General features: G+C 35.8%; 2 protein-coding genes across 2 annotated transcripts in view; one reads left to right on the top strand and one right to left on the bottom strand.

The window, feature by feature from the left end:
* syn2 (synapsin II) overlaps positions 1 to 23,264 on the bottom strand; it is a 78,404-nt gene that overhangs the window by 6,032 nt on the left and 49,108 nt on the right. Inside the window, exons 6-11 of the mRNA XM_005796958.2 lie at positions 9,211 to 9,273; positions 8,087 to 8,229; positions 7,713 to 7,787; positions 6,367 to 6,469; positions 3,595 to 3,771; positions 1,812 to 1,878 (exon numbers count right to left, since the gene is read on the bottom strand). Of these exons, the coding sequence (XP_005797015.1) occupies positions 1,812 to 1,878; positions 3,595 to 3,771; positions 6,367 to 6,469; positions 7,713 to 7,787; positions 8,087 to 8,229; positions 9,211 to 9,273 (628 nt within the window). The remainder of the gene's footprint in view (positions 1 to 1,811; positions 1,879 to 3,594; positions 3,772 to 6,366; positions 6,470 to 7,712; positions 7,788 to 8,086; positions 8,230 to 9,210; positions 9,274 to 23,264) is intronic.
* On the top strand, positions 9,280 to 22,815 carry timp4 (TIMP metallopeptidase inhibitor 4). The gene is made up of 5 exons (XM_005796957.2): positions 9,280 to 10,889; positions 16,780 to 16,877; positions 18,103 to 18,217; positions 19,055 to 19,179; positions 19,682 to 22,815. Exons 1-5 carry the CDS (start codon positions 10,751 to 10,753, stop codon positions 19,877 to 19,879), a joined length of 675 nt encoding a protein of 224 aa, XP_005797014.1. The 5' UTR covers positions 9,280 to 10,750; the 3' UTR covers positions 19,880 to 22,815.

Below are 23,264 nucleotides of genomic sequence, written 5' to 3'. Positions count from 1 at the left end.
ACCTGAATACAAAAGTTAAACCCAATTTTAAAATTGAGAAAATTGAGTTAAATTTAAACTCAATTTTCTCTTATAATTACCATAAGACATTAAAAATCATTACTAAACTAATGTAGCACCAGATGATGTCAAAACATTCACCACATCCATGCAAAACAAGGAATTGTAATTAATGAACATGCAAACACACACTCATGGATAAACATAGCAACCCCACAAAAAATAGATTTAATTCAGCTGTGAATGCCACTGCTTTTGGTGGCAACATTAAGCATCGGTACATCAATCCTGAGTAAACACCGCTAAGCATGGGTTACAGCACAGCTGCAAAACACATGAAAGATGATTCCTAAGTGCTCCATGATGCCTTATTAGCTTGGTAATTTGACGACACAAGTAGAAATGAAAATTGGTTCACTTCAAAGGACAGCTGGTGATATTTTCTCCATTTAGACAAACGACTGCACCAAATACGGTCAGAGCACAGCTGAAGTCAGTGAAGTCAACACGACGCCAGAGCATTAGTTTGATGCAGTTATGCAAACATTACTACCTTCAGTGAACAGGAAGCGAAATAAAAACTTCTCTTTCTCTGATAAGACACTTGTGAAAATGCAAAATAATAAAAAACAAAACTTTTACTATAATTATTATACTAGGACAGTAGATGTGAATTCAGAATTGTGAGGGAATTAGCTATCCAATACTGTCCTGTCATCACTTCTAATTCTCTGACTAACCAACTGATTTTTCATGCTGGTTTATTCAATAAAACTAACACGACATGACCAGAAAGCTGCAACACACTCAGGCTGGTGTTTCTTACTTTTCTACACAATCAGACAGCTTTTAGGATTTTTAGCAGCTGTGTTAGGAACCACATTCCCTCTTCACTATATGCAAGTGATACTGAAGATTTCTTTAGGGATTTTTTGGAAGCAAAAGTAACGCAATTGTTGAAAAAAAACCCCCCTAATGAATCTAGTTTAAGGTTCACAAGAGGCCACGTCGCCGATAGAGCAAAGACTGAACTAGTGCTCCAGTCAAATGAAACCAAAATTAAGCTTTTCGTTATACATCAAAAGCATTTTTACAGAGGGAAACTAAAACTACACATTCCATGAATATACCCTCCTCACAGTAAAATATGGTTGCAGCATCGAACTGGGTGGATGTTTTTCTTCAGCAGGGAAGAAAAAACGTTTCAAACTAAATCTCATTTAGAATCTCTGGCAAAAGTTTAAAAATGACTTTTCCAGACTTTTCTGTCTAATCTACACCCTTATTTATATGTGTAAGGCCAACAGGCCAAATACAAAAAAAATCCCCAGAAATTTGTGGTTGAAACATAACAAATGTGAAAAATTTTAAGCGGTTTGAACAACACTTTTGCAAGCTACTGGATCTTTGATTAACCCAGTCCAAACTGTAGCCATTTAAAAGCGGCTGATGTTGTCATTTGGCGGCCTAACACTCGTGGCAATATTTCTGTGCCTTAGCGAGTAGCTTCACTGTTTACTTTAATTATTGGCAACATAAAACAAAAGTTACAGGATATGGAGAGATAATAAGTGCAGAACATGATCAGGATTTACTGAAACTACCTGTGCAACCAGAGGATACACACAATGGCGCCCAGGAGTTTGTTATGAACACTGACTCTGTAAATGTTCCCATCTTTCCCCTTGTGGCAGTACTTAGTTTGTCAGTAAATGACGAGTGGTTGGTTCAAAATTTCCTGTAGCGTGTTTTCTAAGCCTGCTTCCACCCTACAGCTGCAGTGCTTTGATTGTGGGAAGTGTTCAGACAACCTTGAGGTTGAGGACGTTGGCCTGAGCTCCTGTTTGTGTCTGCCAGGCCTTCCTTAGCAGGAGCAGTCTGATGAAGAAAAACAGATGGAAGAAAGAAAGAAAAGACATGGATGAGTCAGCTGTGGACTGTGGAGAACCATAATATAGGCTTTATGTAAGAGTTTCTATATGTTATTTTCATTTGCATAGCAGCTGCACTGATACACAGTTTTGCTCAAAATGTTAATGTGTTTCAAAAATTGAGCATAGCCTAAAATTCCCATTTAGTTTTATTGCTTAACTTGCAAATGCATTGGGAACACTGCAATGAAAATATTTATGAAATCTGTCACCAGCCCACAGAAAGTGAGGGAAAAAAAATATTAGCCTGTTGAGAAATTGTCTGCATTTCTCTATGAAAACAAATATCTTATCAAACTAAACATACTTTGCGATGTAGCTATGCCCTGAATCACTGAACCAATAACTAGTTGCATAACTAATTTTTCTGAGAACTGTTTTACATGTAGGTTTCTTGGAGTTGACCCACTTGTGGCACCTGTGAACAGATATTTCAGTCCAGATGTTTCCTCATTCCTTGGTTTTGACTGATGCAGAATTTTTGATGTCATTTGACAGGATTTTTATGAGATTAAGGTCCAGGAATTGCGCTGGCCACTCCATAACCTTAATCTTGTTGGTGAGGAACCAAGATGCTGCTGGCCTACTAGTGTGTTTGGGTCGATGTCTTGCTGTAGCACTTATTTTTGAAGATATTTAATCTTTGACTTACAGAAGCCCGTATTCCTTGAGTATTGGCAACAGTGTGTGAATACATGACTGATGATACGCCTGAACCGTATTAAGGGATACATCTCCTTAAAATGATGCTTGGGTCACCATTCTCCATGGTGTATAATGACTTAAATTCAGTGTTAGGGTGTAGTAGACCAGTCCTCTGGTCTGCAGCTTTTAAGTGTAACGCTGCTTCAACAGGCCTGATTCAAAATGCTAAGGTTTATAAAGACCTGATAATTAACCATTCCTTTTATTAAAGGGTCGTAGAGCAGGAATGGGTCAAAACGTTGCAGCGCAGTGGAACTCAAGGCCTGGAGTTCCTGACTCCTGGTCCTTTCAAGAACAGATTTTCTCTCTAGGAAAGTCCATGTGATGTTTAGCCTCTTTGTCATGTAGTTTTTTTCAACAATGGCTATTTTACACAGTTATCTTCTATTGCTGTACTGTATCTGTAGGCCTTCTTTAATCAGCTGATCATTGCCTGAGCATTTGCAATTTTGGCAATTCTTCAATCCATTTAAATAGTATTTTCTTGAAGTGTTTCTGGTTTAAATTTTAAAGCATTTGAGCTCATTTTAGCTGAGCAGTCTCTTTCTGCCAATCAACTTTGTATTCAAAGTATGCTTTTCTACTGAACAAATACTGGAAAGACTCATTTTACAACAGATTTTGATTTAAACCAGCATTTAAGGCTGCCTTCACCCTTAATCATGAGCCACTTACGTTTCTCATAATGAATATCTTTGCTGACTGAACTCCTAACTGCTATTATTTTAAACACTCTCCTTAAATTAGGAATTCAATCACTCAAAATCAGCAGTCTGAATGTCATGACTGTGGGTTCTGCTCTTTCTCTAGTTGTCATACCTGCAAAATTATTAACCATGTAGAAATATAAGTTTTACTAATAAACAGTGATTTGTCAGGTTTGTAAGACTGATATCTTGAAAAAAACTATATGTTTTCTGACAGATTAGCCACTCCAGTAAAAGCACAATTCAGTCACCTGCTGGGGCTGCACAGTTGTCGGCTTCTGGCCTTGAGGAGAACGAGCAGGCGAGCGGGAAGCACTGGATGACCTGGTAGTCAGCGCTTGGTTCATCTTAGCCAGCACCACCTCAGAAATGAGCTGCCGATCTTCTGCCTGGTGATCGCCAATCAGCTGCATAGATGAGCCCACAACCTGGACAGCAGGATACAATGGATCATAGACTGCAGATGTTCTGCGTAAATTCCCAAGATCAAAAAATGCCATTTCATTTCAAAAATTGCTATTGTAATGTCAGGGTTGTTTCATCTTATTTTCCCAATCTCTTTGCAAGTTAATAACAAATCTAATTTTTCAACTCTCAGAGAAAATAAAATCTGCATTGGCAATGATTTTTGCAGATCATTGAGGAAAAACTCCTCAATAACCTTTAATTGACATCTCTTTCAAGTTGTCATAGAGGAAACTGGACATATCAAAGCTCCTGTTGCGTCTGGTTTCATTATTTTAAAAATGTAAAAAAGAAAAAAAAAAAAGCATCAAAGTCCCTGTTAGAAGTAAGACAGGAAAGATTAATGGACCTAAGAGTTGACCCAGAAAACTGGAGTTCAAGCTTTGCCACCAGTGACCTTTATGCAACTCATGTTTGTCCCAGAGGAAGAGTTTGGGACAGAAGGAGGATGTGAAGAGGATATGAAGATATGAGGATATTGTTTCTAGAGCTACTCTAGAAACAATAGTTATTTTTCCTTTATAAAAATAAAACTATTCAATGTAGATAAATCCTAAACATATATTTTTCATCTTTAGTTCTACCTATGTTTTTTTATGGGAAATATTGCCCTCTTGACCTGCCTCAGCAATGTACCATGTTCAGTTAAAATTTCATTTAACAATGTCTATGAACACAAATTTTATAACGCATACTCTCAGTACCACAAGCTACATTTTGGTCAAGCTTTTAGGAGCTAGCAACCATAAAGATGACTCAGCATTTTCCATAGATGGGCAGCCTGAGGTCTCCAAACTGTTATGCGAGTCAATACTAATTGCGAAACTGCATTCAGAGTGAAGCAGCTTAGTCTGAGCACTTTAGTAAGAGTCCTGCACATTCTGTCTTATCATGATGCTTTCTGAACAGCACATTGAAAACGTAATGGCTGCTAAGTTATAAGTCCCCAAAGGATCTTAGTTAAACTTCAGATTTGTCCAGTTGTTAATTTTTGATGTTTTGTTGTTCAAAACTGCTCTTTCTTTTATACACCATTATTGTTGCTCTTCCCATCTCTAGCTAGCTTGCAAAAATATGTCCACCTTTGAATTTTTGCACATTATCTATTGTTTACTTGGATTTATGTCACTATGCCAATGAGTCGATACTTTATACAACCACCTTATGCTGTAATTATAGCTGGAAATCTTTTGGGGTATGTCTCTAGAAGATTTGAACATCTGAAAGACTGAAAGTTTTACCTACTTTCATTGCAAAATAGCCCAATTCTCAGTTGTATTTACAGTAGGTCTGGACTTTGACTGGACCATCTAATGTGGATATGCTTTCATCTGAACCATCACTTCACAGCTGATCAGATTATATGTTTAGGGTTTTTGTTCTGCTTGACGGTGAACCTTGGTCATAGTTGTAAGTCTTTTAATTCTCTAAAAAGTTTTCTTCAAGGATTGCCCTGTATTGAGCTATGTTTATATACATACATCTATGTATAAAATGCAACAAGTTTTTTCTCAGTCTGGTGAAAAAAACTTGCCACCACCATATTTAATCGATTTGTGTCTTCAAGGTCATCTGCCTTTTTATTTTTCTGACACACAAAAACTCTTTGGTCATAGACCAAAACTTTCAATTTTGGCCACATTTGACCAAGAGCATTCTTTCATATTTTTGCTGCATTTAAATACTTTTTACATCTTTCTTTTAGCAATGGTTGTTCTTGTTACTCCCCTATAACATCAAGAATTATGGAGGGTCCATCTAAAAGCTTTTCTGTCAATAGATTCTCCTGCTTAAGCTGTGCGTCTTAGTATAGCCTCAGGGTGTAAACATGAGCCATTACAGTCTTCAGCCAAACATACAACAACCATAAACTAGTCTTTTTTTTCTTCATCACTGCCTCGTCTTTGTTTTCCAAACCTGTGTGTTTGTCTCTCTCTGACCCTAAAAGCTCCAGATTGTTGTTCAGTCATACCATCACATCCTCTATTGTCCTTTCAATGTCTATGCTAAACCCTTAAAACCTGCTGCAAAAAAACTTGCACACATTTAATCCCCAACTTCGTTTTAATGCGTCACTATTTTATATTTAGAGCTGACGCCTAGGGTTTGACAGTTTTGACAGTTTCCACATAGAGATGTTACCACTAAATGGTTTGTTTTAATAAAAAAAAATTAGGAGAGCACATTGGTTTATAAAAAAAAGTGTGGTTGCAGGGTGAGTAGTACAGACAGAATAGTTTGTTGAGAAAGATCGACAAAGCCTGTTTTTAAATAAATGGATGCACAAAATATCTAGTTAGCATTAAATACTGCAAGTTGTGTAAGGTTAGATTTAATTAAGGCATAAATTGTAAGGCCACTGAAGTTTAGATCAAGTCGGACAGAGTAATGTTGAATGATAAGGAACTCTTGCAATCAGTACATTAAGCTGTGCTTTGTAACACTATTATGAAAATGTGATGAAATTTTACTACTCATAAAAAGGAGGGAGCGAACACAAATTTCACCTTTGTCAGCACCCTTATACCTGAAAGCCTATTTGAGAGACTTATTCTCACCTCGGTAATGTAGTCATTGCCATCCTTACCACAGATGGCTTTAACAGCACAGATGTCCAGACCCCCAAAGATCTCTGAGCAAGTGTCGACCCACAATTTATATCTGCCGGAAAATAACAATGTTTTAATTAATACACCTTAAAACCCTTATTCTGTGCCTTTAGAAAATATTGATGAATGTTTTTTCACAAGAAGCAGAAATGTGAATGAAGACAGAAACGGTTTTATGTTTTTTTGGCTGACTTAGAAAAGATTTAATCTTGTGCACTATCTCAATGGAAGTATTGATTTGTTAATCAGTTTAGCTCAATTTGCCAGTGCAACAGTTGCCGTTATTGTCATCTTGACAATAAACCTTGAGCAGTCGATATTTTGCTTTAGACTGATTTTGCTGTCTTGAAGACTGAACACAACCAAACTGTAGTCAAATAAAATCAATATTAACCAAGAGGATATTGATACTGTACTAATTGGGGTAATTAACTTTTTACAAAGCAGCCAGATTTACTAAACAACTGTAGTCTACCTGTAAAGGCATACCGGACTGCATATGTTAAATGTTCCCCTGCTTCTGCACACCTGATTTCAGTCAATAGCTGATTAGCAACCATCTGAATCAGGTGTGTTAAAGCAGGGAAACATTTAAAATTTGCAGAGCAGTGTGCTTTGAGGACCAGGGCTGGTAAACACAGACGTATAAAGATGCAATCAGAATGTTTTTCTCATGTCAAACTCCACTCCTGGAGGGCCACTGCCCTGCAACTTTTAGATGTGCCTCTGCTGCACCGCACCTTAATAGAATAATTAGGTCATTAAGGCTCTGGAGAACTGATGGAGGAGGAGGAGGAGGTAATTAAGCTATTTCATTCCAGTGTTTTGTACCTGTGGCACATCTAAAAATTGCAGGACAGTGGCCCTTGAGGACTGGAGTTTGACACCACTGTGTTAAATAAATTAATATAATAATAACTGTTGAATCTTATAAATTTCATGAGTTATAACATCTTTTCTGGACAGGTAACAATAAAGGTTAAGTAGGTAAAAGAGAACATAAATCCTCAATTCCTGGAGAGCAACTAAAATATTGATTTTAGCTGCTTTTGTTTTATAGCATCACTGCTTAAATGAATATATTTACTGCAAAAAAAAAAAAAAAGCACATCAATGCATCATAAATTTGAAATGAATTTCAAACATCTCTGTGTTTTTCCAGGAGTGGCCTGGTTTAAAGCTGAATGAATCTCCTGCTTCAGTGCAGTATGACTAACTGTGACGTAACGCAACCGGAGCGACGTGTGTAACACCCAGGCCAGCTGGAGCATCACTAACTCAGAAGCACTGCTCACTTGTCAGTCATGGCTACTTGTTCCAACATGGCAGATCCGGTGTTGCTTTTCCAGTTACCAGAGATGGATGTTCGCCTGAAAATGGAGAGAATATTGGATGCTAAATTAGCATCAACATAAGCTTTCAGTTTGGAAATTTCAATTATTTAATATCGAGCTCCAAAATGTTGCAGTAATTTTACAAAAGAAAGCACATTGCTTATTCGTATTTGTTTTTTCTTTTACATAATAACATAATTGAACCCCATCCCTTGAACTGAAGGCTTTCAATTGTTCCCTCAGAAGAGATCACAGTGTTCTCTGAATTGTTCTGAACACAGACCTGCAAAGGTCAGGCAGATTTGTACAAACACTGAACAAAGCGACAGACTCACATATAAGCTTTGTAGTCAGCTCCAATTTTTTGGACCCTGATGTCGTACTTGGCATCTACAAATGGCTCTGTAGTACAGTAGGTCTGAGTGATGGCCACCACACTTGCAATGTCTTGGAAATCACTAACGTTGTCCACCTTTACCTGTAGACAAATGACACATGGCGTAGAAAAGTTTATTTACATTCTAGTTTCATGTAAACCTTGTCATATAAAGTCCAAAACCTCCACTCCCTTAAACAAATTTCAAAGATGATATAATCCAGCCAATATAATTCTCTTTTTTTTGTACATATGTTTGTAAATGTAATATTCAGTCATGCTTAAATTCACCTTTCTTTTACAAACCCTACAGAATAACACTACATAAGGTCTAGACTTTCTAATTAAGCAGATTTTTTTTCAATAGAGTCCAGATTGATTTAGCTGATTCTAGCTGATTCTGTAGGTTATTTCAACCTATAGGAAGTTATTCGTTATCTTATGATTAAATGATTACATTAATTTATAGGTTTAATAAAAGTAGAAGTAATCTTTAAAAAGTATGGTAAAGAGCTTGGTCTGTTTATCTAAAACTGCATGTTCAAGAAAATTACTTTTTATATAAGCACCCTGGTTTAGGCATTACTGCCGAAGCACTCCTTAGAATAAGGGACGACAAAAAAGGTAAATATAGTGTTTGTTTCCACTTTTCTCAGCTAATAGAAACCTTTTGGAGCTAATCTCAACAGTGAAAGAAATTCTGTTTCAGATTAAGCGGCTCATCTGAAAAAATATTTGATAAAGAGCTTTATTCCTGTTAGAAAACAGAAAAAAAACATAGTGATGAGTCAATATTAGAGATGACTGAGAGGATAACAATGCAAGGTTGCCTAGTAGCAGGATAGACAAGAATAAAATTAAAGATACAGAGTAAATGTAAGTATCTATGTTTCAGAGATACTGAAAATATATGGGTTTCGGTGTAGTTTTACTTTATTCTAGACAATGTGTCTTTAACTTTCTGTCTGCTCTTTCTTTTTTAGTTTTGACTTAAGTTATTCAAACATAATTGCGAAAACTCTTGCATATTGTTTCTTGTATGTCGTTCAAAAACAAATAATGCAAGATTCAACATTTGCGTACCTTTCCCATTCCAGAGTGGGCATGTCCGATCTTCACCACTACTGGGAAACTTGGTGTTGTAATCTGTAATACAAAAGTTAAAGTAAAGTATGAGTAAAACTGAATCACAGAAAGTGACAACTGTGTTTTTCCCCCTTCAGCAAACAGTGGAAAAATCCAGTTTAAGAAGGTAAAAGATATTTTTACAGATTGTCTGTAATTTTCTGATTTTGGATCCTTAAAAGGTTTTTACAGTCGATATCTTTTAGATAAAATCATTTTCTTCAAGGAGCAAACAGGAAGCCCAAGAAAGGAACAACAATATAGTTGAGAAAATAAGTATTAAACATCTCAAAACTTTTTTCACTTAATATGTTTTTAATGTGGCTATTAACAGGAACGCCAAACAAATGTTGACAACAATGCAAGCAATCTTGCACTCATCCACAATAACCTCCTTGTCTGTTTATTGTGCAAGACTCCACTGCTGAAGAAAAAGCCATTCAATGAGTTAAAATCAAACCTGTGCAATTCATGTGATCTGTGCAATTCCACTTTTTTTTTACATTACTTATGTATTAATTTCTTTTGCTTTCTTTGTAGGTGTGGATTACTTGAATTGTTACTGATATCTGGTCTATATTTCATGTCACTAAGTCAATTAGAATAATTTTACTGAGAAAACAAGGGCATTCTTAGTATTGTTTTTCCCTTATTTATGCATTGCACTCGAAACACACTTTTAAATTTTTTTTGATATGATGGCCTACAAGTGATACTGAATACACTCATATTTGCTATGGATGTTTATTTAGTAGTAAACGTAAAACATATGTGAAGACAATGATAAAAGTTTTTTTTTCTTAAAAATTTGAACATAAGGATCAAAACTATTCTATATGAATGAGGATTGTGTTCAAGTTACTGCAACTCATCTCTTGAAGAAAACAAGTATCCTTGGGATGAAAAAAAATATGAAGGATTCCACTCCTTTGGGAATATTTTTTGTTCACAATTTAACCCTTAGTAGAAACCTAGAAGAGATCTGAATGATTTTGACCCTGTAAAAGTGTCCAGAGGAGATGACACGCTTCAAAAAGAGAGCAAAAGAAGAAGTTACAGGATGCCAGCTTTTTTCCCTGCATTTCAGGAGGCTGTCCCTAAATTGTTGAGCGCATAAGAGGCTCCCTGTGTGCGACCCTCTCAGCATTCAAGGCCAGAGTGTGAGGGGATTGGACTATTGTGAGCCTCTCTGTGTGTTGTCTACAGAGAGGGGGAGCGCGAAGGAAGAGAAAAGAGAGCAGCAGTAGCTTTCAACTCAAGTTATTTGCTGAAGCTTGAATTCAGAGGTGCACTTTAAACTTATGAAAACATTTCTATCCACAGCTGCGTCCCAGCTCTCCAGAGCTACTCTTATCTCTTCGACCCCACTGTCTTATCCGCCGCGCACCCCCTCTGCCGATTGTCGGCCTGACCTGCTTCCCAGGGAACTCGACGGGGCAAGAAGAGGCTGCAGAGCATTCATCAAGTGGTGGAACAGTAAGAGGTAGCCAGAGCCACCATGGCCTTGTCCCAGGAGAGAAGTGCGTGTCTGGGGCTGGTGGTGCTCCTTTTGCTTGGTGCAGGCATGGAGGACGTTGTGGAGGGATGCAGTTGCCACCCATCACATCCACAGCAGCTCTTCTGCAGCGCTGAGATTGGTGAGTTAATTTGTAGTAAACTAAAGAAGGTTAAACTTTACCTTTGCTTACAATGATGTAGCGAATAAACAACATTCAAGATTAAATTTACAAAATAAAACAGCAATTCTTTTTAAAAGTTTGACTGTTTTGCTCATTGATCAACTTAGTCTGAAGTGTAACGGGTGCAAAGGCCAAATCCACAGAGAAAACAAATCTGGTAATAGATAATCAGCTTAGCTGAAGCATTTAGGCAATCTTTGTCAAATTTTACCTGCAATTAAAATACAACCAGGATGATAGACTTATACTTATAAGACTGTGTGAAAATAACTGAAAAGATAAGTGAAAAGAACTACATGGCGTCAAAATGGTCATTTTTCCATTTTATTTCTCTGAATCCCATAAAAACAACCCTTAAACTCAATCGTTAAAATAAACAAGCCAACTTTCTATTCATCTGTTTCTCTGCCCAGTCTCACCCCCACTTTTTTCCCTTCTCTAAGCTTAAGCCAAAACTAACACTCTGCTTTGAATTTGAGTACTTGGCTCCAGAGAGTGGAAGGCTTGAGTATGTGCTTCTGTCAAAGGTTAAACTCCAACAGGGAGAAAAAAACAAGCAGATAAAGAAGAAAGAAATATCTCTTTCAGTCTTGATTTCTAATTTCTCTGCAATCCCCATCAGGTTTAGAGGGTGAACCTTTTTTCTTGAATGAATTTAAAAAACTGTGCTATATTGAAATGGAAGCTGAGCATAATGTTATTGAGATGTGATGGAAGCATTTGAGAGGATTTGTTTTGTGACAGGATGTTGCACATCAGTTTTGCCCTTCATAACTGAGATGAAGGTCCACCAAGAACAATTATTCTAAATTGAAAGTGACGGCGTTTTCAGGCAGGCTTGCTACTGACAAAGAATCTAAAGAAGCAGAACTGATCCGATCTGCAGCCCTAAGGACAAGTTTCATCATCACCGATCCAAAACCCAAAACAACTTCAAGACAATTAGACAGCTTTACAAAATAAGTTTAAAATAAAAATAATTTTAAACTATGTATCATTCATCAAAAACTTACTTTGACCTTTCAAAGAAAACAATTAAGCTAGCTAAAATCCCTCAAACAAATAGTCTGGCAATAGCTATCCCATTCAGCAATCTGACTGTAGCTATAATCACTGGTAAAGCATACCTAAAGACCTTACAGCCTGTTTCTTTTAAATTCATTTTCCCTACAGCAAAATATTCAGTAAGCGTAAGCCTTTACAGTTAAAATAAATCACAAAGTATCACAAATAAGTATCACTTAGCTCCATACAATCTTACCTAATTACAAATTTTACTCAGTTTTGTTAGATGTACGAAACCAAACATGACATGTAATTTTAAGACAGATAAATTAATCTTAAAGCAAAACTATGATTTGTTGTTTTGCAATCACTTCGATGAGTTCCAGCGGACATGATACACTGAACATTTTTCAAAGTTAAAATTCCTGTTTTGTTGAGTTTGAGGTGAAGAGGCCATTGGATAAGAGCATAGGGTTATTAGCTTAGTTTGAAGATAAAACTGGAACAATATAGCATAAATAAGTAAAGGAGAAAAACAAACTATGTTTATTCAAGTTAGAAATGCAAACTAACTATTTTGGCTATTTTGCTTTTGACTCTTGGATGTTATGTGTTATTTTTCAGCCTTTAATTCCATCTTTTTTACATCTAGATTCCATCATAGCAGACAAACTGTTTCTTTTGTAATTAAAATTTGGACTTTTCATGCTTATTGGTGACATACTTTATTAGACTTAGTCAATTTATTCTGTGCTCATTTTGTTAGAGCTTGTATCTGTGAATGATGCCACATCAGAGATGAGCATGTTCGCCTGAATTCAGATCAGGCTGCCACAAGTAATTTGGCAAACAATTTGTTTGCAATTGGATGTTGCAGCTCTCACTCTAAGTAAGTCATACATGAGCACAGCTACTATACAACTAGTGACACTGCGACTGTGATATGACTTATCTCATGCTACGTTACGTTTGCGCCTCATTATAGGAGATGAGTAATCAAAGATTCCTTGTATTTTGAATCAATAGTTTGCAATAGATTCAAAATTCTGCTTTTCTATTTGCCGATGGCAGTTAGGTTTGCTGTAGCTCTAATGTTAAATTGCACTTCAAAAGAAACAAGTAGAAATTTTGTTTCAGGTGTTATAAGCATCTCTGTTTGTGGAAAACATTTTTTTGCACTTTAGTTTATTTAAATTGCACCCTTTTTTCATGTGCTTAAAAGTCTTTAAGACACCAAAGATGTTCTTTGGACATAAGCTGCTTTTTTTTTTATTTTCCAGTTAAATCTTTAACATAGCCATCTTTAGTAGTCTTTTGTTTAAGCCACTTAACAACCTATAAATTGCTTAAGCATGAAAGAGAATAAAACACAAAAATGCATCTTATTTGCAGACAACTTAACAAAGAAGAAACTCATAATCTCATCTCAGTGATGTTTTTCCTCATTGTAGTCAAATGTTAAAGGACAGGTCAGACTACTTTGAAAGAGATAAACAGATCAGATCTAAAAGTTATAAGGACAATGTCTTTAAAATTTTTGTAAACATCAAAAAGTATTCACCGCGGAAGCGACTGGTAATAAAAATCCCCAAAATCTGACCTTGGGATCCTTTGTTTGGCTGGCTGCTTAGGCTTGGATTTGTTTTAGTTCTTAATGTATGGATCAATCTCTGAATAAACAGTTAGACTCTTTTCAGGTAGGAAATAACTTTCTGGTATTATGAATAACAAAGTCCTAATACCCCTCGAGTATTTGGACCAAAATGTCTCACTTCCTGGTGTGTGTGGTCACACCCTCCAGGCTGTTTTCGAAGCACAGGCCTGTGGTGGCCTGAAGTTGACCTGACAATGCTGTTGGAGTCGACAAGCTGTGTGAATAAAGCTGTACATCTGAGTAATATCCAAATGTGTGCACAAACCCTGGATGATTCCTTGGTCAATGTTTGTTTGACATTGTGTAGGTGCATGTGTGTGTTCGCTGGATGGAGGCCAGTCCATGCGAACACAGCCTACTCCATCTCTCTCTTTCTTACCCTCTAACTCACCACCTCATTTCCATGTCTATAGGCACTGTCTGATGGTCTGCATACTAACAATATCAGTGTGAAAGCCCACTGACAGTCCAGCTTTGTGAGCATGACAAGGGTGCTGATTCATCTGGGAGGGGGAAGTTACTTACTACATCAGTTCTCATGGTACAAGTTTGCAATATTTCTTTTTAGTGATGTAGATGTGGAGCAGATGAACAGGCACTCAGACTTTGCAGGTGTGGCTGTTTTTCTAAGTGCATAAAACAGCTGCAGCAACTTGAGTGGGTATCTAAGATCAGGCAGGTGAATGATGCTTTTATTGAATGACAAACGCTTGGAAAATCTCATTGAGAAGAATCATTTCAGCTGGAAACAACAGATTTGGAATTCAGAAATGGTGTGTGGATGTTTTCCAGCAGGAGGGATGAGAAAAATAGACAATATCAATATTCAAGAAAAAGCTTAGAGCTTGGATATAAATAAATATCCAAAAAAACGCTTTACCCAAGTCACAAAACTAAATAGAAGGCAGTAAATGTAAACTTCTGAATTGTGGAAGTAACAAATAGAGGTTAATACATTTCTCTCTTGTTGCTTTAATATATAGTAAAGCATTCCTGCACTTTGTATTTAAATATGAAGTTTCACCAAGCATGTTTTACCATATGTATAACCTATTGCATTCAGCAAAGCTTTTAGCTGAATGATTAATTACAACAACACAGGCAGTGTTACCTCCTGCCACCTGTTAATATTACATATTGGGATCAGCATGCAATAAGCAATTGTTTCTGATTATTCTCAGCTCAAAAAGGAGAAATGACACCATCACTTATGGTAAAATATTACACTTTCTACATGCACTTTATTCACAAAACAATATATTTAAAGTGAAAAAAAGTCAAAACTGTTATAAATATTTTTATACTTAACACAGCACAAATCTGAGCAGTATCTGTTTTTTTTATTATTATATAAATGTTTTTTAAAAATTAATAATAAAAAAGATGCTATAATATAATCTTATAGTCTTCAGGGATCATATTTTCCATTTTTAATAATTCATTTTTATTGAACATTGAACAAAAATTTTAATGATACATTAAAAATATATACGTTTGAAAAAAGTTTGACCTCTATTCAAAATTAGACAAAATAAAATTAAGCTTGCCAAAAACGGAAAAGCAGAATCAATGGTTCCAAAATGTGATCGTTCTTAATTTCAGTCATTTCTTTCTTACATTAATGTTAAAAAAACCCTGTTAAGAAAGTATTGTCTAAATGTGTTACCACAAATTGTGTGTACTTGATGATTTTAAGATTGAGCTGTAAATAAATGAAAGAAGTACATCAAAGTTCAAGAAAACATTAATCTGTGACATTTTCTGCAAAGGCAACATGTCTAAAGCAGCTGTATCTGGCTGGGCAATGCTATACGCTCAGATTAAACCCCAAGGCGTTTGTCCGCCTTTCTATCCGCCGGGGAGTTCGGCAAATAAACAAAAAGACTGAGCTTGGCCTGAGCTCATTTCACAGAACAGCCTGAGCTCCTCCTCCTCTTTCCAGCACAAAAAACCGTGGCGTAGTTATGTGATGACCCAAAAGGAAAACCAAGTGGGTGGTTTGGTAAGCCGTGTGTATGAGGTTCACTCTGCCTCTCCTGCTTTCTAATGCTTTAATGGTTTAACTTGACCCACTTCTGGCTCTTCTCTAGACTGTCATCTATAAGACTAAAGGCTTTTATTTTACAATGTGAGATTTTTACCTTTTTCTGGGAATTGCAAACTCATATAAAGATATTTAACAACAGAAAATGTAGTGTTGTTGCTCAGAATAAATGTTCAGCTTTTTAGCACTAAAGTTTTTATTTTAAAATTTTCTGTCCTTGTCTAACTTTACTTTGTAGCTGGTTCTTGATATTTGAAAATTTGGTAAATAAATGAAAACCGTTGAACACTGCATCATAGCATTTTAAATTAAAGCCTAGGCCAAAAACCTATACAAATAAATATAAGACCAGGAATAGATCACAAACTTGCAGAAAGTCTAACTTTATACATTTATTTTATACAGAACAAGTCAGGAAGCATATTATTCTATTGTGCCAAGAAATGGTTTGTGTTACAGCTGCAGACACAGAGCAGCATGCTAACATTAACATCTCCAGTATGGATTTGAAATATCTCCTTAGCCAGAAAAAAAAACTAAAGCTATTGCACTGCTGAGTCTTGGTGTTGTCATTAATCTGTGATTGGATCATTATTGGTGCTGGGAGGAGTTCACTCCAGACTCAGGTGCTGTTAGTTTGAATCAGACTATGATACAAACGCAAAGAGTTTGTTGGATGAGAAAACTTCATTTGTAGCAACGAAGGCACAGATATTAAGGTTTCAATCTGCAATTTGCAGATTGAACATTAAATCTAATATGCATAATGTGTGCATACTGTATTAGTGTGTATGGAGTTAGCGAGGACATAGCGAGCAGAGAGCTACTTGTTATTCCATGAGGGTTTTGAATTTCCTCCCAGAGGAGAAGAGTGACACATCCTGTATCACTACTGCGAGGCTGCGACACTGTCAGTGTGGGGAGGAAGAGGAGTGACAAACAAAATGGGAGCCAAAGAGGTAGGAGAGGGGCACAGATCTGCCTATGTACCCACCAATCAACCCATACAAATAAATAAAGGAATCACCCATGATATTATCCTGTAGAGCACACCTATCCTGATGTTCACATTTATTTTCTAGTTCAATTAATCTGAACCCTTCTTCCTGTTTGCGTTTTTTTTTCTCTCTCTCTTTTCCTAACAGTGATAAGGGCAAAGATCTCTGGAGAGAAGATTGTGTCGCCTAGCAACAGCTCCTCACCTTACATGAAGATGATCCAGTACGAAATCAAAATGATCAAGGTGAGTTCTTAGACGGCAGCATCAGCTGCTGATGGTGGCATCACTTTGTGTGAATACAGCTGTTTTACATGCATATGTCAGCAGGATTTATGTATTGTTTGTCTGTAAAAGTAATAAAATACGAGTGATGCCACAAACAAAAGTAGTTTAGACTTTATAAATGTCTGATAGTGCAGCATCACTTTATGTAACATCCCACCTTCTTGTGTCCTTCTTTCAGCTAAGTTGGAAAGTCCTTGTGATTGCATAAATATTTCACACTTTATCTCAAGGGCAGACATTTTCCAGCCTCCAGTGATGAGAATCTCTGAACTTTATCCTCAAAATTAAAAAGCAACTGGATTTAACACTTTTCATTCTTTGTCTCAACCCTTTGTCTCCAGTTTTTGCTCCACAAAAATGTTATTTTAAAGAGTCCTATAAAGTAATTTTCCACATTTTTGTAATTAAAGGCTCTATCATCTTTAGTCATCATCATGTAACAAAACTTCATAGATTGTTTGAATTTATAACCCTTTGGATAAAAGTTTTAGCTCAATTTATTTTCAAAAAACCCACACACAAAGTAATATTTTTTTCAGTAAAGGTTAAAATTATTTGCAGTCATTAAATTGTTAAAAAATTAGTTTATCCCGATCCATTAAATTAATTATTAGACTTCGAGCAAATGACAAGATATACTCACCAAGTAGAAAACAACAAAATATGACATTTTGAAGGGATTTCAACACCAATGAATGTGGAAAAAAAAAAAATAAATTTAATGAAGCGTATTCAAAGTAGGAATTTTCAATGAGTTAGAGGGACAAAAATGCTTAAAGATCTCAGATTGCAGTATTTGACAATATATATATGTACTGCATATATATAAAAAGAAAATTTTAATTTGCCTCAAAACTGCGAAAGTTATCCAAAACTAAAATTCACCTAACATGACAAATGTCCAAAGACAAAAAAAAGTGCAAACTGTCTTATATGAAACGGCAAATACAAAACTTTTGGCATAGGATTTATAATGCACCTTGGTTATTACAAATTCTTTTAATGGATCAGCCAGAAAACTAAATGTATTGATTCTACATTCTAACATTGATGCTAATTAAATAGGAAAAAAAATTACTTCAGTGTTTACCTTGTTTAATCCTTTCATCTTGCAACACCTTCTCACGTGATAAATAACAAATCTAAGTATCAGAAAACTTTTTCTTCTCCTCTGTGTGTCCAGATGTTCAAAGGTTTTGACCGAGCCAAGGACATCCAGTATGTGTACACTCCTGTCTACTCTTCACTCTGTGGAGTCAAACTGGACTCCAATAACAAAGCAGGCTATCTGCTCTCAGGTATAGTCTGCAACCTGTACTCTATTGTAACACTTTCAGTGAAACATCTGTCAGTGAATCTGACACAGATGTTGTTAGTTTCCAGAGGAAACAGGAAGGAGAGCAAAAGTAGCACAACATTATCGATCCTGCCATTATCGATTTTCTTTTATGTCTGATCGGCCATTCCAATTTTCTTTCTTTCACATGGATATTGATTTGTGGATATTGATTTATTTAGTACTTAAAAGACTCTCTACAAGTACTAGAGTCTCAGGAGAAACTTAAAAAAAAGTTTCAAAATAATTGTTGCCATGAATACTTTGTGCCTCCAAAATGTGATTTATACTATTCTGACTTCAAATATATATAAGTTTAGCTGAGTAGCTATTCTTTACTGACCCTTTCATAGCTGAAGAAGATCAAAACCTCTCTCCTGACATCTTCTCTTGTCTTACCTGTATTTTGAAAAGTAACTAAGAAAAATGTGCCTCTGTATCACATCATGTTAATGATTTTATCCAGTATTTCACCAATCAGACACAGTCCAGAGAAAATTAGTCACCATTTAAATCACTTGATGACTGACTGGTGCCTGATTTTAGAACAGAACTATGACAAAACTGTAATACTTTTCTGTTAATTGTTGTTTACCTTAATTTCATCAAACTAAAAGAAAAGCAACAAAACTTTTCTGATTGCATTCCTAACAAAATCACAGCAGCCTAATTACTCAAAATAATGTCTAAAAGGTTTGACTAAAGGCTGTAATTAAAGTTATTGTTTACTGCTGTAACAATTTTATAAGATTCAGAAGACTGTCAAACTAATTGCTGATTACGGGATGTATCTAAACAGGAAGCATGTGGAGCGATGGACGGATTTCTATCGGCCAGTGTGACCTGGTGGAGTCGTGGGACAACTTATCGCTGTCACAAAAAAAGAACCTTAACTACAGATACCAGATGGGCTGTGAATGCAGAGTGAGTTTACTCCACCTATACTTTTAAAGTTTTGTTAAAAACACAAACTTCAGTTTATTTTATTTGCATTTTATGCAATAGACAAGCACAAAGTAGAGTATAATTGTGATATGTGTTTTTCAGAATATTTGGCAAACAGATTACCTCTGTAGTTTTATATCTCTGACTAAAATCCAGTGCAACCGAAGTCATTTAAATGGAGTCCAACTGTGTGTAATTTAATCTCAATGTACAGTACATGCAACTGTTCTTTGAAGGATTCAGAAGTTTGCTAGAGAAATTTGAACAAACAGCATATACGATATCCTGTTTAAAATTTCCCACAAGTCATGTAAGATCATGTTGTGCTGCCTACAAGATCTTTGCAAAACAAGAGTACAAAACACATGCTTTCGCAAATTTGTCTTAAATATTCTCCCAGTTACAAAACCCAAGGGAGACAAAATTGATCAGCACTGTCAGTTCTATGAATAACATCTGAATAATTTTTCTCTCTCGTCAGATCAACACGTGCTACACGGTGCCTTGCGCATCTACAGGAGAGAACGAGTGCCTGTGGACGGACTGGCTGCTGGATAACAGTCTGAATGGGGAGCAGGCTCGGCAGTATGCCTGCATCCGACGATCGGACACAAGCTGTGGCTGGTACCGGGGTGGGCCTCCGCCTGAGAAGGACTTCTTGGACATGACCGACCCGTGATCTGTAACACCGACTTAAAAATCCCTTAGGGAAAATCCAACCCTGCTTTTGGCATATTTAGCACGCATTTGGCTTGCAAAGAAGCAACTAGAAAAAAAGTGGAAAATTTGCTGATTTTTCAAACCCGCTGGAGAAAAAGCTGCCATTAAGCTATCGGTGGCAAAGTTCAGGCAGTTGATCCAGCAACAGGAAAATAAATATTTAAAGTGCAGGGTCTTTGAGCATTTCTCTGACTCATTTTCATACATTCCTCTTCACATGTTGTTACAGAGTGAGAACAGCAGCAGAATATCCACAGCTAATATTTCACTTTTGAGTGAAGGTTTTTGCCTCATTGTAAATGCACTCCTTTTAAGCCCTATGATTATTTGTGTGATGTACAATAGGTGAAATAGCAATTTAAGTTCTGAATTTACAGAAGTGCTAAAGAAATGTTTAAGAACACTAAAATAATAGAATCCTTTCTTGTATCAACCTTGCAGAGTCTAATCACGTGTATCCTGACTGCAGCATCCTGATGTTGAATTTCTATCTGAAATGCTGACACAAATGAAAATACACTGAATATACTGTGCTTTGTAAAGGTTTTAGGCACTTAAGCTGCAACAAGGGTGCATAATGTGCAATTGCAGAATAGTTTTAATTTATTGGTATAATTAAAAGTGATGTGAAGAAAGAAAAACAAAAATTGCAGGAGTTTTCTTAATCTTTGGGGTAAAGCCATTTTTTAAATAATTTTTTGTTTACTTAGTTTAAGATGGTTCTGTGTAATGGATTTAATGCTGAAAATGTGGAATTATACATCATAAATAAGAACCTAAAGTGCCTAAAACCTTTTCATTCTGCAGTTTATGCAAAGAAAAGCATCCCAAGTTAACCAATTACTTGTGTTATTTGTTGTTGTGATACAGAAATTATATGACATTTTATCTCAAAATTTTGAAACTGTAAATATAGTAATTTTGTTGAATTAACATTTTCATAACTAACCACATGTTTTCTTTTAGAGTAGTGCTTCTCATCCCGCTTAGTTTCCTTCGTGGACCTCTGTCTTTTTTTTTGTTTTGTTTTTTTGTACCAAAAACCTAATCCAGCGCTTGGGCTACAGCACTGCCACCTGTAGAAGCTAAGCCTTTCCTCTTTAGAGGAAATGAGATAACAGGATAAGGTTTGGTTTTTTAACTCCTTGAAACTGAAGGTGGGTTGCTCACCTATTTGTTTTAGAAATCTGCTGAATCATTTAAATGTTGTTCAATATAAAGACTTAACAGGGGTCTGACTTGACCCCTGTTTTGATACAGGATTGCTTCATATAAATCATACAGATTATAATGCATTAAGATTCGGCTTTGTAGCACATTCACGGTGCTGTGAACAAATAATTTCACCCTTGCTGATGAAATCTGCTTTTGCTCTTTTGTCACACCAGTTTCAGATCATCAAACAAATTGTAACATCAGACTAAGAAGAACCAAGTAGATATATAATGCAATTTTTAAATGATAATTTCATTTATTAGGGACAGAAGCTAGCCAAAAATTTCTACATATGCCCTGTTATTCTACAAAATATTTTCTTAAAGGTCTTGGGTGTATCAAGGTGATGGTTAGCAACGTGAGGTGGCCCTTTGTGATTTTCTTTTTAATCAGTTCTATTTTTTTGGATGTCTTTTTTTGCCCCTTCATTATTGTTCAACCAAGATTGATGATCTCAACTGAGGGAGATGTTCTACTGTCACCTCCTGGATCAGTTCTCATTGTGCTCTTGGACTTAATTTTAGCAAACCAGCCACTCCTGGGAAGATTTAACTCTATTCTAAGTATTTGTGGTTAATGGGTCCCAGAAGTGAAGAAATTGTTTTCTAATCCTTCCCAGGCTACTACAGGTCTGGAAAGTCTGTTTCTCATCTTTTTATTGGATTTCTTTTGACTGGGGTACAACGTGTTGCCTTTGGAGATTATTAGCCTTTTTCTTGTAGACAGCCACATTCCATTTAGGAGATCTCTTGATTTTTACAGATCTGGTTATGATCAGGCCTGAGTATGACTTGTAAAATTAAATTTTGACAGTTAAACATGGTTTAACACAGGAGTGGTTATTTTTTCCAGAAAAATTTGGACTGGATAGCTCTTTCTCTTAATACATGAAACAATTTAATAACTACTTTTTGCACTTAGCCAAAATTTGCTAAAATTTGTTTGTGAATCAGAAGCATTTAAGTTTGACAATATTTTTTACTGTCCTGTTCAACTTGGTGATTCATGTTGACATTTATCTCACGTCAGCACTGAAAAGTTTAAACCAAATGGAAAGTCTACATTTCAGATTTGAGACAGTAGTCTAAATATAAACTCATTTACAAACTCATTCAGCTATTTCAGTGTCACAAAGCACAAATTAATAATGCATAATACTATTGTATGATTTAATGAAGTGTTAAAACAGATTTCAGTTTGTTTTTTACTTAAATAATTGTTGGGTTTGTATTTAAGTCTTTGTTTCTGTCTACATAAAGTTTTCTATCTTCATGTACCAAAAAAAAAATGTATATAAAATGTCTCAGTGGAACGATGTATCACTGCCTCTTTGTTAATTCCCTTTAGAAACAAAAATCTAACAAAACAGGCCAGATGACTTTAAATAATACCGTTGAATTCAGGATGATTGGATCATATAACAACAAATGTTAATGAAGAAAGTTTGGTGGAGTTAAAATTAGTCTTTTAAAACATAAAAACATTGTCGTTAGAAATAATATCAAGCCTGGCAGTGATAGTAAAATGCTGTGAAGATTTTTTAAAACTATTTGTACTTCTTAAAAAACTATTCCATAAACAAGGTGAGATAATAAAGAACAGGTATTACTTCACATTTTTAACTCCACTTCAACAGTGATTGTTGAAATAAACATAAATCAGTCCGTTCCAGATTTTTCATACGTTTGTATTTTTTTTTTTTTTAGTTAAAATCACAGATTTTGTGGTGCTACTTTAGAAATATTTCTGAGAAATTCGCCTATTCTTTAAATACCTTAAATATCTCAATATCAGCAGACAGTGACGTAACCCCTGTTCTGAACAGCCTTAAATTTTCAAATCCATATAAAACATGTCAAAGAATGACCACAAAAATTATATTGCTTCTGTGTTGATGTATGACAGTAAATGTGACTTTTTGTTACGCGCCACATTGATCACAGACTTTAAATTGACATTGAGTAACTCTAAGGCAATAGTACAGTAGAAGTAAGAAATGCAAGTGGGAGTTAGCAGTCACTTAACCCAATATGAATTTTTGTTGAAAATTAGAAATAAATTAGCACAAAAATGTGAAGATCTGTTGATTTTGGGTGAATCTGAAAGGACTGATAAATGGACAGTCTGCC

The sequence above is a fragment of the Xiphophorus maculatus genome, chromosome 20 (assembly GCF_002775205.1).
Source record: "Xiphophorus maculatus strain JP 163 A chromosome 20, X_maculatus-5.0-male, whole genome shotgun sequence".
Taxonomy (NCBI): domain Eukaryota; kingdom Metazoa; phylum Chordata; class Actinopteri; order Cyprinodontiformes; family Poeciliidae; genus Xiphophorus; species Xiphophorus maculatus.
This window is presented reverse-complemented; position numbering and strand designations above follow the sequence as displayed.